Below are 13,456 nucleotides of genomic sequence, written 5' to 3'. Positions count from 1 at the left end.
TAATCAATCGGCACGCCCTCTGCGATCTCTCTCCGGGTAGAGTGTACTGCACAGGTTGAGTGGTCATGGAGCCCTCCTCGCCCTCCCGTCCGCCCAAGGACATCGAAACGGCCTACACCAGGCCACTGGAGCCGGAGTCACCGGCCAATTTTGTCACTGGAAAGGCTGGCAAGAGGCAGAGGAAGACTGTCACAATGCCTCCCCCAGTCCTCAAAGGAGCCAGCGACAGCATCCCCACGGCCACCTCTCGGCTGCAGAAGCAGTTTGAGGAGGCTCAGCAGCAACAGAACCTGCAGCAGAAGGCTCTCATCAGATTGGCAAAGACTCTGGACAGCTGGGTTGAGGAGGAGAAGCAGTCAGTCAGTTAGAACTTTGCCTGAATCTTCTGTGAGAGGTTTGTCAAGTATGTGACAGTAGATCTGAGTGCAGCATCAATTCTGAGAGAGGGTGCTGCCCCGGATACTCATCCGCAGCCAAATGCAGCAAAGACAGCTGCGAGGGAGCCGACTACCTGGGCGGGTGTTGCTCAGAGGGGGAAAACTCTGCCCTCCCTGGGGTTGCCCCTGCCAAGACTGCGGCTTCCTCGGCAGGCAGGGCTAGTGGGGCTAGCCTGCAGCCCAAAAGCGCCAGTCAGCCAGGGGGCCCCACAGGGGGCACAAAACCGCAGGAGGACCCACGAGTCCTCGTCACCCTCCAGCCAGAGATGTGCGGCAGGCAATCGTTGCAAACATTCAGGGGGTGGTGGATGTGGCCAATGTGCCGAAGGTGGAGCCCACCAGGACAGGTTGGGCGATCACACCAAGCGACAGAGGCATACGCGACGCTCTGACCACTGAGAAGGCAGTGGCTACTCTCTGTGAAGTCCTTGGCGCCACGGAGATCCGGCTACCAGAGCGGTGGTACAATTATGCTGTCCCAGGGGTCCCAGAATCTGTCCAGGACTGGGAAGGGGCAAGAATCCCCACAGACAAGATGATTGAGGGAGAGGTTCTGGCTCAGGCAAAGGTAAAGCCAGTGAGCTGTCGACCCTCGCGTCATGGGGTGAACCCCAAGACAGGGAAGATTACATGGATTGTCTCCTTCCTTGCCCCGGTAAAAGGCTTCTCACTCTTCAATGCCAGTGAGAGGGCCAGGCTGATTGAGAAAAGGCCTTTGGCAGTGAGACATAACCCAGGATGCCAGGGGTTCTGCCACCCACCAAAGTGTGCGCGACTGGCAAGATGCTCCAACTGCAGTGAGCCCACAAGCCAGCATGAGGGGCCAACAGGCGCGGAGTGCAAGAGAGCGCCAAGATGTGCCAACTGCTGCCAACCCTACCCAGCTGGGCATCAGCACTGCCCTGCCGCACCCAGGCGCGTGAATGGCACCCTCAGGCGCCTGACTCAAAAAGAGCTAGCAGCTGTTCGCCGCCTTGGCGACAGGTGCCACAGGGATGCTCAGGAGCGGCAACCGCCGCCAGCACAGCCAGCACCAATGGTCGCAGTGGTGGTGCCTACACCAACCGCTCAGTCAACCCAGTCAACACAGCCCGCTGGGCTAGCACCCCGCAAGCGGGCAGCGACTCAGAGTTCCATCAGTGAGGAGGGTGCCACCTGGCAGATGGCCCGCACCAGGCGACGCTCAGCTCGCACAGCAGTGCGGCAGCACAGCCAAGCAGCTAAAGAACAGTCTGACTCCAGCATGCAGATGGCAGGTCTGGAGGTCTTCAACCTCATCCCGCAGGTGGACTTCGGCAGCAGCTCACCAAGTGACTCCTCATGCTAGGACACCAACACCAGCGACGCGGCTGGCGCCGCAGGAACAACCAGCAGGAAAATCGCCCCCTGCAGGTCTTCTGGGCAAATACGGCCAGGGCAGCCCCCTGTCACACAGCAGCTCTGCAGCTTGCTTTCGAGCAGGGCTGTGAAGTGGTCTGTATACAGGAGCCATACACACACCCTGGCACCAAGACTTCTAACCACCCAGCATATGAGTGCTTTGCGCCTATAGACTGCTGGGATGACACTAACCCGGAGCAGCGAGAGGAGGAGAGGCCCCGGGTCATGACATATGTACGCAAGGGCTCAAAGACAAGAGCACAGCAACACCGGTCTGTGCAAAGCAGGGATCTGCTATGGGTCAGTGTAAATGGCTGCCACATTCTCAATGTGTACAGACAGCCTGGGACAGACGCAGTCATGGACTATCTGACCAATCTGAGCCCACCAGCCCGCTGTCTGATAGGTGGGGATATCAACGTACGGCATGATGCCTTTGAACCAGGGGCAGTGAATCTGCACCGAGGCGGGGAGCTTGTCCAATGGGCCAGTGAACATGGGATGGACTTTGTGGGAGAGATAGGGGTTCCGACTCATGCAGCAGGTCATGTGATTGATCTCACCTTCTCCAATGTGGCCTTTGCTTCCACTACAGTGCGTCAAGATCTACACTGCGGCTCAGATCACCAGTCTATGATCACTATGCTGCCAACAACACCTCAAACACAGCTGAGTGATGCTCGGATCAAGATCACAGACTCTCAGCTGGAGCCCTTTGCAGATCTTGTCAGAGGTCTCATGGTGGACATGCCTTGCCCAGAGGGGGTTGGAAATGTGGCACAGCTTGATGATCTGGCCCAGCACTTCACTCAGAGTCTTCTGGCTGCAGCTCAGGCAGTCAGTAAGCCAGCTCAACAAGGGCGGACCACAGCCCCCTGGTGGACAGCAGACTGCCGAAGAGCGCACCGAGAGCTCACCACTCACCAGACAGAGGCCGCGAAGCACCAGTTCAAGGATGCAGTGCGCAAGGCCAAGCGTGCATACTGGAGGCAGGTGATCAATGAGGCCAGAGATGGTAGAGACCTGTACCGGGTGGTGGCATGGCATAAGCTGGAACCCAACCTCAGAGCACACCCTCTGGTGATTGGGGATCAGGTCATAGAAGAGACAGCCGCCAAAGCTGAGGCACTTCAACAAGCAATTCTGAAGCGATACAACTCAGCTGATGATCTGGAGTATGACCCACTGGATGATGAGCACTGGAGCGGCATGGGGAACCTGCCCTGGAACCCCCGGGTTGGGATGGAGGAGGTGGAGCGCAACACCATTGGGGTACAGAGCACCTCCCCAGGCACGGATGGAATCACAGTGCGGATGCTCAAAGCATGCTGGCAGCATGTGTCCCTCTTTATACAGCAGCTATACAACTGCTGCCTCCGGCTCTGCCACTTCCCACGAGCCTGGAAACTGGCAGAGGTGGCAATGATACCCAAGGTGGGTAAGAGAGATAGAAGCTCAGTCCGCTCCTGGAGGCCCATTGCCCTGCTTTCAGTAATCTCCAAAGGGCTGGAACGCATCATTGCAAGGCGACTGGCGTACACGGCACTCATTCACGGCATAGTCAGCCCACAGCATGGGGGGGCGCTGCCCAGACGATCTGCAATGGACCTGGTAGCTACTTTCACTCATGAGGTGGAGGCAGCCTTCGCACAAAACAAAGAAGTGTCCATGGTCACAATGGATGTGCAGGGTGCCTTTGATGCTGTGCTGCGCAGGCGGCTGCTTCAGCGGATGGCGCAGCAGGGGTGGCCACGCGAGCTGCTGCAGCTCATTGACAGTTTCCTCACTGAACGCAGAGCTCAGGTCCGGCTGGAGGGGACCACCACAGCAGCACATCAGATGCAATGTGGCACGCCACAGGGGTCTCCTTTGTCACCAATACTGTTCCTTCTGTACCTGGCAGAGCTGCTGTGGCAAAACTCGGAGTTGCGCTTTGGCTATGCGGATGATCTGAACATCTGGCGGGCGACCCACTCACTTGACAACAATGCCACCCTTCTCAGACAGGATATACAGAGTATTCTGAGGTGGGGGGAGATAAACAAGGTGGCCTTCGCACCAGAGAAACTTGAGATGATCCATCTTACAAGAAAGCGACACAATGAGGCACCAGCAGTAGTTGTGTCTGAGGACCTCACTGTTCACCCTGTTACTGCCCCAGCTGGACAGGAGCCAGCACTTCGCTTGCTGGGTGTACACTTCAACAGAAGGCTCACCTGGAGACCACATGTCTCCACCCGGGCAAAGAAGGGCAAGGGGCCGTGGCCCAGCACATCCGGGAGTCTGGGAAAGACCAGAGACGGGCCCCCAGCAGACGCTTTGCGGAAGGCGGTCACCACCTGCGTGGTTCCCTCACTGCTCTATGGCACAGAGGCCTGGTACGGCGGCCGCACGCAGCCAGCAAGGCACACGGGTAGGAGTGGGGAGGTTAGCTCCCGCCTGGGATGGCATGTGGGGACAGTTGAGAAGGTGCTTACTATGGCAGCCAGAGGGGTCCTCCCAGTTTTCCGTACAACGCCCATCGCTGCCCTATACCGGGATGCTGGGCTCCCATCAGCAATGGTAGCTCTGGAGGAGGCCAAAATTCGATTCGCGACAAGGCTTCAGGTGGTGGATGAGAAGCACCCACTGGCTTCACGGATAGCACCTCCAATGATCACACGAGGAAGAGGGGCTGGAACCCGGCAGCGCTCAAAGACCAAGATCCAGCGGTTGGGGGCGCTGCTACCTGAAGTCAATAGACACACACTTGCCATCCCACACTACTCAGAGGGATGCGGGACAGACCCCACAGAGGGTGTAGACAAAAAGAATGCTGCTCAGGCATTCAAGGAATGGTGGAGAAGTCAACCCTCAACAGATCTATATGTTTTCTCAGATGGATCAGAACGGAGCCTTGACAACAGCAGGCAGGTGGGCTATGGCTTCATAGTCTATCAGGGAAATAAACAGCTGGCCAGCTTCTCAGCTGCGCTGAGCTCTATGTCACATATCTTCGACGCTGAGGCAGTTGGTGCCTGCCGGGCATTAGAGTGCGCTGTGAAGCTCCTACCTTGTGTCACAGAGGACAGCAGCAACCCTCAGATCTGGCTCTGCCTCGACAACACCTCAGTCATCTGGGGCATACGGGGCAGTGCAGCAGCCTCCTCAAACTGGGCCTACAACCGCTGCCATGAGCTCCTCAGACAGCACAATGTCGGCCTGAAATGGGCTCCTGGGCATATGGGGATAGAGGGCAATGAGGAAGCAGACCGCTTGGCTAAGCGGGCAGTCTCATCCACTGCAGCCCCAGCCTATGGTCTCGAGGCCACACCCACAGTCAGTGGGGTCCGCACAGTGGCCAAGCAGCTCAGCCAAGAGGCAAGGCGAAAGTGGTGGAGTGGAGCCTGTGGCAGGCTCTCTGACTGGTACCGGGGCTGGAGTTTCAGCAGGCCGACTGTGGAATACCAAGTGAAGGCCCCTCCGGAGCTCACCATGCCACGGCATGCCCTTCACCGCTGGCTCGCACTCCGCTCCTCTCATGGGGACTTCTCCTGGTACCACAGGCGTTTCCAGCATGCAGATGCGAGGCTCACCTGTGTCTGTGGACACAACAAGAGCCCAGAACATTTGGTGCTCTGTCGACACTCACAGAGGCACTTTCTTCACTGGCCCAAGAGGCCAGCAGCACGGCCACACAACCGGGCGACAGCTGTTGCCTATCTAGGGTCTCTGACCCCTACAGACTTTGTAGAACTGCTGGACTGCACGCAGTTCTACACACGGTACTGCACAAGGTAACGCAGCCGGCTGGCTGCAAACCATCTGACAACCCCCGCAGCAGTTCCACGAGGCCGGCCTGCTGAGTACACCCACGGTAGCTAGTGCAACTGCCAGGGACATCACAGTCTATGCAGACAGTACAGATAGCACAACTAGGCTCATCTGTCTCAATTAGCTGTGGTGTAATCAGTACAGTCTACGTGTCTGACTCAGCTGATATGGTTTTGACTGCCGGCATTGTATCTACGCGTGCTCTGCTTTGTTTTCCTCTCGTTTGCCCTTGTCTCTATCGGCTCAAATGCTTCTTCTTCCTTCTTTTCTTTGCTCTCTCTGTCATTCTCTGCTCTTTTCCTGTCACAACCTTCTTCAGTGCTCTCTCCTTCATTATTTATCTTGTCTGTCTTTCTTCTGATGTTAGAAGCACAGACAGCTTTCTGATCAACTGAGAGAGGTATCCCTCTCTGCTCACTATAAAGCCTTCCAGGCACGGCAGCGGCGGTCCCCTCAGGGAACCACACTATAGCCCCACCATGAATGGCCATACGTCGGGCCAGAAGTGGATGCGCAGCTCAGAAAAATCCTTTGCAATGAGCTGAGTCTTCTCAAGAGTTGCCACCTGGATTCTGTTTTCTCTCTCTGTGTACATAGAAATCTCTCCAGCGTAGCACGTCTCCATGCCCTTCGGGAGGCTTCTGAAACACGGGCGCTGCCCGTGTTTTCTCCGGGACGTTAAACCTATACATACATACATACATACATGTAGCTCTGATGGAGATTCCCTGACAGATAGCAATCTCACAGCATCTCTTACACAGCATATAAAAAACATTGAGAAGGTTTTTAACAATTTATATACACATTCATCAATTCAATACTTAACTCTACAAACAGAGCAGTAGACATTCATTCAATTAAAATTAAATGATTGATAGCAACAGATATAGAAATGAAAGCTGTAGAGAACAGATCAACAATTGTAAATAATTGAAAAATTAACAACTGATTTAAAAATAATTAAATTCATTTGAATGATGAAATCATTGAGAGTCAGCTGATTCAGGGAATTCATATATATATAATTAGCAACTTCATCTGCTGCAGAAACAGCAGCAGTAGCTGTCAAATGACAATGTTTGACATCACAAATATATTCATAATTGAGAGCTCAGCAATCAGTGCAGTTCTTGAAAATATGAATAACAATATGAAACAGATGAAACAGATGATCTTTACAGCACATATCACAGTATGACAATTCAATTCACTATAAGTTGAGCACAGAAGCAGCTACATTTCTCAATGACAGATGAAAGATTTGAACTAAACATGTTTTGCATATGCAATACTGAGTTTGATGGTATGTAGAGCATGTATGGAATAATGCATTGAATTGAAAATGTTCAAATACATTGAGAGGATGAGAATCCCCACACACTGAGCAGAGGTGCATGAAATGAGTATATTAATGAACATATATAGATTGTAATGAATGTAGAGAAGAGTATAAAGAATGTAAATACAGTAGAGAATATCTGTAAAGGAAATAATAAAGATTAATATCAGAGCTATACAGGCCGCAGAGCCAGCTGTTCAATCCATTCATGAATTTGATGGGGTGCACGTGATATCACATGAGGTCACGTTACAGTATGTTTTTCACGGAAAAAGTTGGTTTTTCTATAATATAAAGAGAGATTGCATCAGTGTTGAAGTTCTCACAATTTCTTTTCAGTCTGTAACTTCTTAATTCTTCTAGTCACAGCTATCTTCTCAGCTTCAATTGCATTCAAATCTTCAAAAGAGGTGTCCTCTTCTGAATTATACTCAAAGTCTAATTTTATAAAAAAGATTGATGCTTGTTACACACTTTCAGTGGCAGAGGTGCATGTTTTATAATTTTCTTCACTGATGTTTGTTGCTTCTAATTCAGCAGTAGCATGAGTACAGTGGATGCTGTGGGTAAAGATCATGATTATTACTCAACAAATCATCTCTCAAAGATTGAGTGATTAGAAACTGTAAGGGGTGATAACAGTGTGAAGAGTGAATAGTAAAAGATAGTATATAGTGTAGTGAAAGATAATAGTAATAATAATTATAGTAGTAGTGTAATTGTAGCTAATTGCTAAGAAGGAAAAGAAAGAGAAAGAAGATGTGCGAAATACATGCATCCATATATATATACATATAGAAATAGAAGTAGCAAGAGTATAATAGAAAGAGGTAAGAATAGACAAAAATATAAACAAAGATAATATAATAATAAAGAAATAATAAACGAGTGCATTACAGATTTATTGCTTGTAATATGACAACCGGCGCCACTATTTTATACAGTAAGAGGATTCTTACATAGCTCAATTAAGCAGATTGACATGTTTATCATTTCAGTGAGATTCATCAATTGATAAATTTTACTTTCATTATTGTTTTTATTTTTATTTTTATTTTTTTTATTTTCATTCTTTTTTTTCTTTTTTTTTTTTTATTCTTGAACTTTTTAAGCTTAGCAGCATTACTGATTTTTCATTCTTTAAATGTTTGATCAGTATTGATGAATCAGCATATGTATCTGAAATGAGTTCTTTTACACTCAGAGCAGATTGATGAGGTGTTAAAATCACTTCAATCACTGCTGTAGAAACTGCTATAACTGCATCTTGAACAACTGCCTCAGACTGAGTTGAATGTATTATTGAAATCTGCAGTTGATTCAGATTGAGTGGAATTGACAGCAATATCTAAACTTTGAATGGTTTTTTTTTCTTTTGAAGAGTTCAAGCAGGAACAGATCTTCTTCATAAGAAGATGAATGTAATGCACTCGTTATTATTTCCTTATTATTATCTTTGTTTATATCTTCGTCTATTCTTACCTCTTTCTATTATACTCTCGCTACCACTATTTCTATATGTATATATATATGGATGCATGTATTTCGCACATCTTCTTTCTCTTTCTTTTCATCTTCAGCGATTAGCTACAACTACAACTACAACTTCAACTATACTACAACTATAATTATTATTACTATTATCTTCTATTACACTATATACTATCTTCTACTATTCACTCTTCACACTGTCATCACCCCTCACAATGAATATTTAATACAACTGATGTTAATTTTAATTACTGAACCTCTTCAACCTTCTTCTGAACATAACCCCATCAATTATTCGGCAGAGTGGAATAGAATATGTCAAATACTCAGACATTCAAAGAGGTAGCATTCAACATTTTCAATTTCAAGATAACCACATATAACTTATCAAAGAAACTGTGCATGTTAATAATTTAAAACTCATCAAGAAAAATGAATTTTATGATTGCTTTGTAGTGTAATTAAATCTTCAGAATGAAGTATTTCTTTTCAATTGTATATTAAAAAGTAAATATATTCTAATCTTTATTATATTTTACAAAATATGATCTGACACTTGCATTCAAAAAATTGAATATGAAGGTGAATAATTATTAATGATTATAAATATTTTAAAAAAATGCATTTTCAGCATTCTGAAGAGGATTCTCTTTCTGCTGTTTCTCAATTATATCTCAATATTAAATGTCAACTAACTTGATTTTCATCAAAACCACTCATGACATATAATTCAACATGTAAGTAAAAGTGTTCAGCTTGACAATATTCTTAATATTCTTCTTGAATTGTGTAATCACTTTATTAACATGGTTGTCAGAATTATATAGATTATATTTCAACTTCTCACTGAGATCAGAATCTCATATGAGTGTATTGAAAGTTGAATTGAAGTTTATTTTATTAACAATGCAGATCATCTTCAATTTCAATTTGATTTTTAAAATTTTTTTTTCTTAACAAAGCTCTTACATTTCTGCTTCTCTATTTTACATTTCATTAATAAACATCAGAGGTTTCTATCTTCAGCAGCTCATTCAGTGACTTCAGAATCAAGATCATCACTGACTGAGGGTTTGAAAGAGTCTTTTTCAAGATCATCATGATGAGATTCCATCTTGTTCAGAGCTCTGATCAGCCAGTGGAAGGTGGTGGTCAGAGCTGTAATAATCCCATCATTGAAACAGATTGGTGATGAGGTGATTGGTAAAGGCTCGGGACTCTCAAAGACTGAACTGTTGAATGTGCCAGGTAGATGTTCATGAGAAGAATTTATGAGAATGATGATGTGGTTGCAGCTGTGGGGTATCATCCGTATCCTCAACGGTTGGATTGGGGGGTTGCCCGCGAGAACGCGAGCGGTCATGACAGTGGGTTATTTGGATTATTCTCCACCATTTTTAGTAGTAGCAGTAACCCTGCTCTTCATATTGGATCCTTGCCAATATAAGCTTTTGTGGCGTGGATAACCGCCAATAGAGTGTTTTTTTATTTGAACATTGTGCGTTCCACTACGCCCTAGCAAGCAATAGTGCGAGAATCAAAACAAGATCTCAAGAATGCGTCAATTTGGATGGAATAAGATGATTTTAACCGCTGAGAGGCGTATCAAATGAAGCAATAAGCAAGAAAAAACGATTATATCAACAAGGAATCCCGAATTGGCAGCGTTGTGCGCAAAACGGGCCTCATAACCTGTGAGAGGTGAAAAGCTTGATTGATTAATTGCTAGCTAAGAGGACCATTTTATATAGAGTAAGAGCGTTACACGAGACACGTGGTTGTCTCACAGGATCAAGGCAGTATATCAGGTTCGATCTGCTTAAGATACTACAGGTATATAACTAGCAGCTGGCTCAACCTTCTAAGGGCCAGCGAATCATTCTGATATAATCTGACCCCTATATTCTACTGCCTTGATATCTGATCCTTCGATCCGAATCCCTTCCAATATAACACCGTATTATCTTAAATAACTCTATCCTTGTAGAGTTCTAAGGACCTCCCCTAGATAAGTGGCGAGTCCCTTGACCCGCTGCTTACATCTTCCTCCTTTGAAGATCATCAATAACACTTCAAATAGTATATATTAGGAAGCAATGCAACTCAGATTTTCTAAGTATATTTTAAAACAGAGTGATTTTACATCTACAATAGTTGAATGAGATGATGATATTTAAAAAATATAAATATTCAGGTGGAAACCCCCTTAAACCCTTGAATAGGTTTACTGCAATCTGTTTATAAAACGGAGCATCGCTAGATATCACCGTAGATATCATCAATAGATATCATCAGTGGATATCATTCTAGTAGTCAGGTAGTGATAGATAGGTGGGCTACTTGGTGATGTTTATTCTCATAGAGATTGATTGGACATTGAGCAGGAAGGTTGGTTAATGGATAGGGATGTAGATAGATAGCTAGGTATATCTAGCGGACATTCTATATTCCATTGGCAGTTGATTGGATATCACGGAGGTCTAAGTTGTTTGTTATCAGCATGTACTCCGTACGGAGTAGGCATGAATGTATGGTGCGCTAGTCCGTAATAGGCAGCCTAGGGGGCCAACAGGTAGGTAGGTTCAGGGGCAAGGGTGTATCTGAGCCAATTGCGGCCTAGTGTTGAAGATCAGTCTCCACTGCACGCGATCTAAGAAACTCTAATTGAAATTTCCCCCCTGTAATCTGTACAGAGTAATAAAAACGATTTTAGTCAAACTTCGCTTCGCTCCATTTAATGATGCAACCATTCTGGCTTCTGGTGGGTAGTTGATCTAGTCAATTCTTCAAAGAATTTACAGCAAACCTCATAAATACAGAGTAGAATCGATTTGACAGTTGATAGAATGATAATACTGAATAGAGAGAGAATCAATCTGTCAGAAGTGATATATCATATCAAGAATTTTATTGATTGCACTAACAAGGATCTTCTATTATCTCAATTTTGAAGACCGGATCACTGCTCCGGTGCATACCAGCACTGCTCCCATCATATATTCAAGCATTCTCTTTTTTATAAATACTGCCTGATTATCATGTAATTATTGGAGTTATAATAATAAATTCAATTTTTCATCGATATTCAGTGTTTGAATTAATATTCGCACTTTGTTAGTTCCGGCACAATCACACACATGGATGATGGAGGGTGAGAATGACCAATGACTTCTATTGATATTTGAGATAAAAACATCTTCAACTAGAGCACATGTTTTGACCATTGCTACCTGCAGCTTATGGAGGCAACAGGGGGGGTGGATGGCGTAGTGGAATGCTTTCTCAAGTAGGCACTTGGTGTTGGGGCCACCTCTGCTGAGACAAGAAGGTAGTGGGTTCGAATCCCACCTTTTTCAAAAAGGATATTATCACATCTTGATGGATATTGAGGGTATCCTTTCTTATCTCATTTCTATTGGTAACTGCCACTGCAGGGTGGAGCAATGTTCAACACTGTATATAGTCTAGATGGATTCAGTATAGTGTGGGATCCTAAGGTGTTGTGATTCTTACATGTCTAGTCCAAGTGACAAGGGACTGCTTAGTATTGCGTGAGCAATTGTGGGGCAAGGCCCCCCTTGAGGGCTAGATCCAGAATGGTATAGTGAAGTCTCTCCATCAAGGATGACTCAGTTATGAATAGGGAAATGTAACTAGAGAGTAGCCGAACATAAGGGTAGGCTAGTGAGGTGAAGGCTGTCATAGTCTCAGACTGCATATGGCCTTAGAAAAAATAAGAAGAACAACAACAACAACATATGGAGGCAACACAGTAAGATGCAATATAAGAGACAGTAAGCCTACTAGAGACATCTGCATCATGATTGCAAAAGTCAATTAATTGTAGCTATATGAGAGGCGGTGTAACGGGCGTACTACCGATTAACGGACTAAGCACTATCCTAATTACAGATTACGAATTGATTAAGGAAAGAAAGAGAAGGAAGATCAGAACAAAGAATCATACGAAGGGGTTCTTATAGGGAAAAGATCGGGACGGAAGAATATCAGAAGCCGCGCGGAAGAACGTTAAGGATTACGCGGAGGAATCGTTAGGGACTACACAAGCGCGGAGCGGAATCGCGAGGAGAGGAGCATTTCGTAGGCGCGCGTGAGCACATGAGGGGGCGAACGGGCGGTAGGGGTGGGTTGCGTAAGTTAACTACTAACGGGTGCTAACCCGTCACAGGCAACCAGCATGCCAGAGACATTGCATGTATCATAATTGCAAAATAACTTGATCACGGAGACAGCTGAAGACCTCTTTAAAGCATTTAATCTGATAACTCTGCTCCAAAACCACTTATCCACTATCATAGAGAACACAGAATCAATAATTAGATTGAAATTTTAAGCATTTGAGGCACTGAAGCACCAGAGGGCCCATAACCTGATGGAGATGGAACATAAGTCCATTGTAAGTATCCATCTAACATGTGGTCACATGGCATTTGTAGGGATGCCAACATCTGCTCCTTTGTTTTCTTTTTCTTTTAAAAAATTGATGTAACTAGATTGACAGAAAAAGAATAATAACATCAATCTGTTTTTGTTCCCAATTCTTAAGGCTTATAACTCTTTACCTAACTAATCCTTGAGGCCTGTAAAGTCCCCCTCGCCCGCCCGCAGTGCTTGTTTCTATATGCGCAATAGCACTAAAGTTGAATATGCGATCAACTTTGCACTGTGCCGTGGGTGAAAAATTTTCCCGCTGAAAATTTGGGTCATTTAAGTGTATGCTCTATCATTGGAACACCGAAGTACACACAATTCGTGATCACGGTGCAAAATGTGGCCGAGGACACTGACAACGATGAGGAGGAAATGATATAATAAAGGTTGAGGATAAATTCACAAAATGGCTTGTTAGTCCCTTCAATTTCATCTCAAGAATTAGATAGCATCTGTTTTTACCTCTTTCCCTAAATTATTCTCGCCGTTAAGTTCCTGAGTTCCTGTTAGAGTTTGACTCTGAAACTGTCAGATCCGCGTT

The 13,456-nt window shown here is 45.8% G+C and overlaps 3 protein-coding genes across 3 annotated transcripts; 2 read left to right on the top strand and 1 right to left on the bottom strand.

The window, feature by feature from the left end:
• Positions 1–65: 65 nt before the first annotated feature.
• On the top strand, positions 66–1,764 carry HCAG_08372 (predicted protein; the record flags this gene model as incomplete). The annotated part of the gene is made up of 3 exons (XM_001536540.1): positions 66–355; positions 484–784; positions 841–1,764. 3 exons carry the CDS (start codon positions 66–68, stop codon positions 1,762–1,764), a joined length of 1,515 nt encoding a protein of 504 aa, XP_001536590.1.
• A 278-nt stretch (positions 1,765–2,042) lies between these two features.
• HCAG_08371 (conserved hypothetical protein) lies at positions 2,043–5,597 on the top strand (the record flags this gene model as incomplete). Its single annotated transcript, XM_001536539.1, has 1 exon — positions 2,043–5,597. One exon carries the CDS (start codon positions 2,043–2,045, stop codon positions 5,595–5,597), a length of 3,555 nt encoding a protein of 1,184 aa, XP_001536589.1.
• Positions 5,598–5,865: 268 nt separating this feature from the next.
• Positions 5,866–6,255, bottom strand: HCAG_08370 (predicted protein; the record flags this gene model as incomplete). Its single annotated transcript, XM_001536538.1, has 2 exons — positions 5,866–5,958; positions 6,124–6,255. The coding sequence occupies 2 exons, from the start codon at positions 6,253–6,255 to the stop codon at positions 5,866–5,868; spliced, it is 225 nt and encodes a 74-aa protein (XP_001536588.1).
• Between the last annotated feature and the right edge of the window lie 7,201 nt (positions 6,256–13,456).

Source organism: Histoplasma capsulatum, genomic scaffold (genome assembly GCF_000149585.1).
Source record: "Histoplasma capsulatum NAm1 scaffold_11 genomic scaffold, whole genome shotgun sequence".
Classification (NCBI taxonomy): domain Eukaryota; kingdom Fungi; phylum Ascomycota; class Eurotiomycetes; order Onygenales; family Ajellomycetaceae; genus Histoplasma; species Histoplasma mississippiense.
The sequence above is the reverse complement of the archived record's forward strand: the minus strand, read 5'-3'. Positions and strand labels throughout refer to the sequence as shown.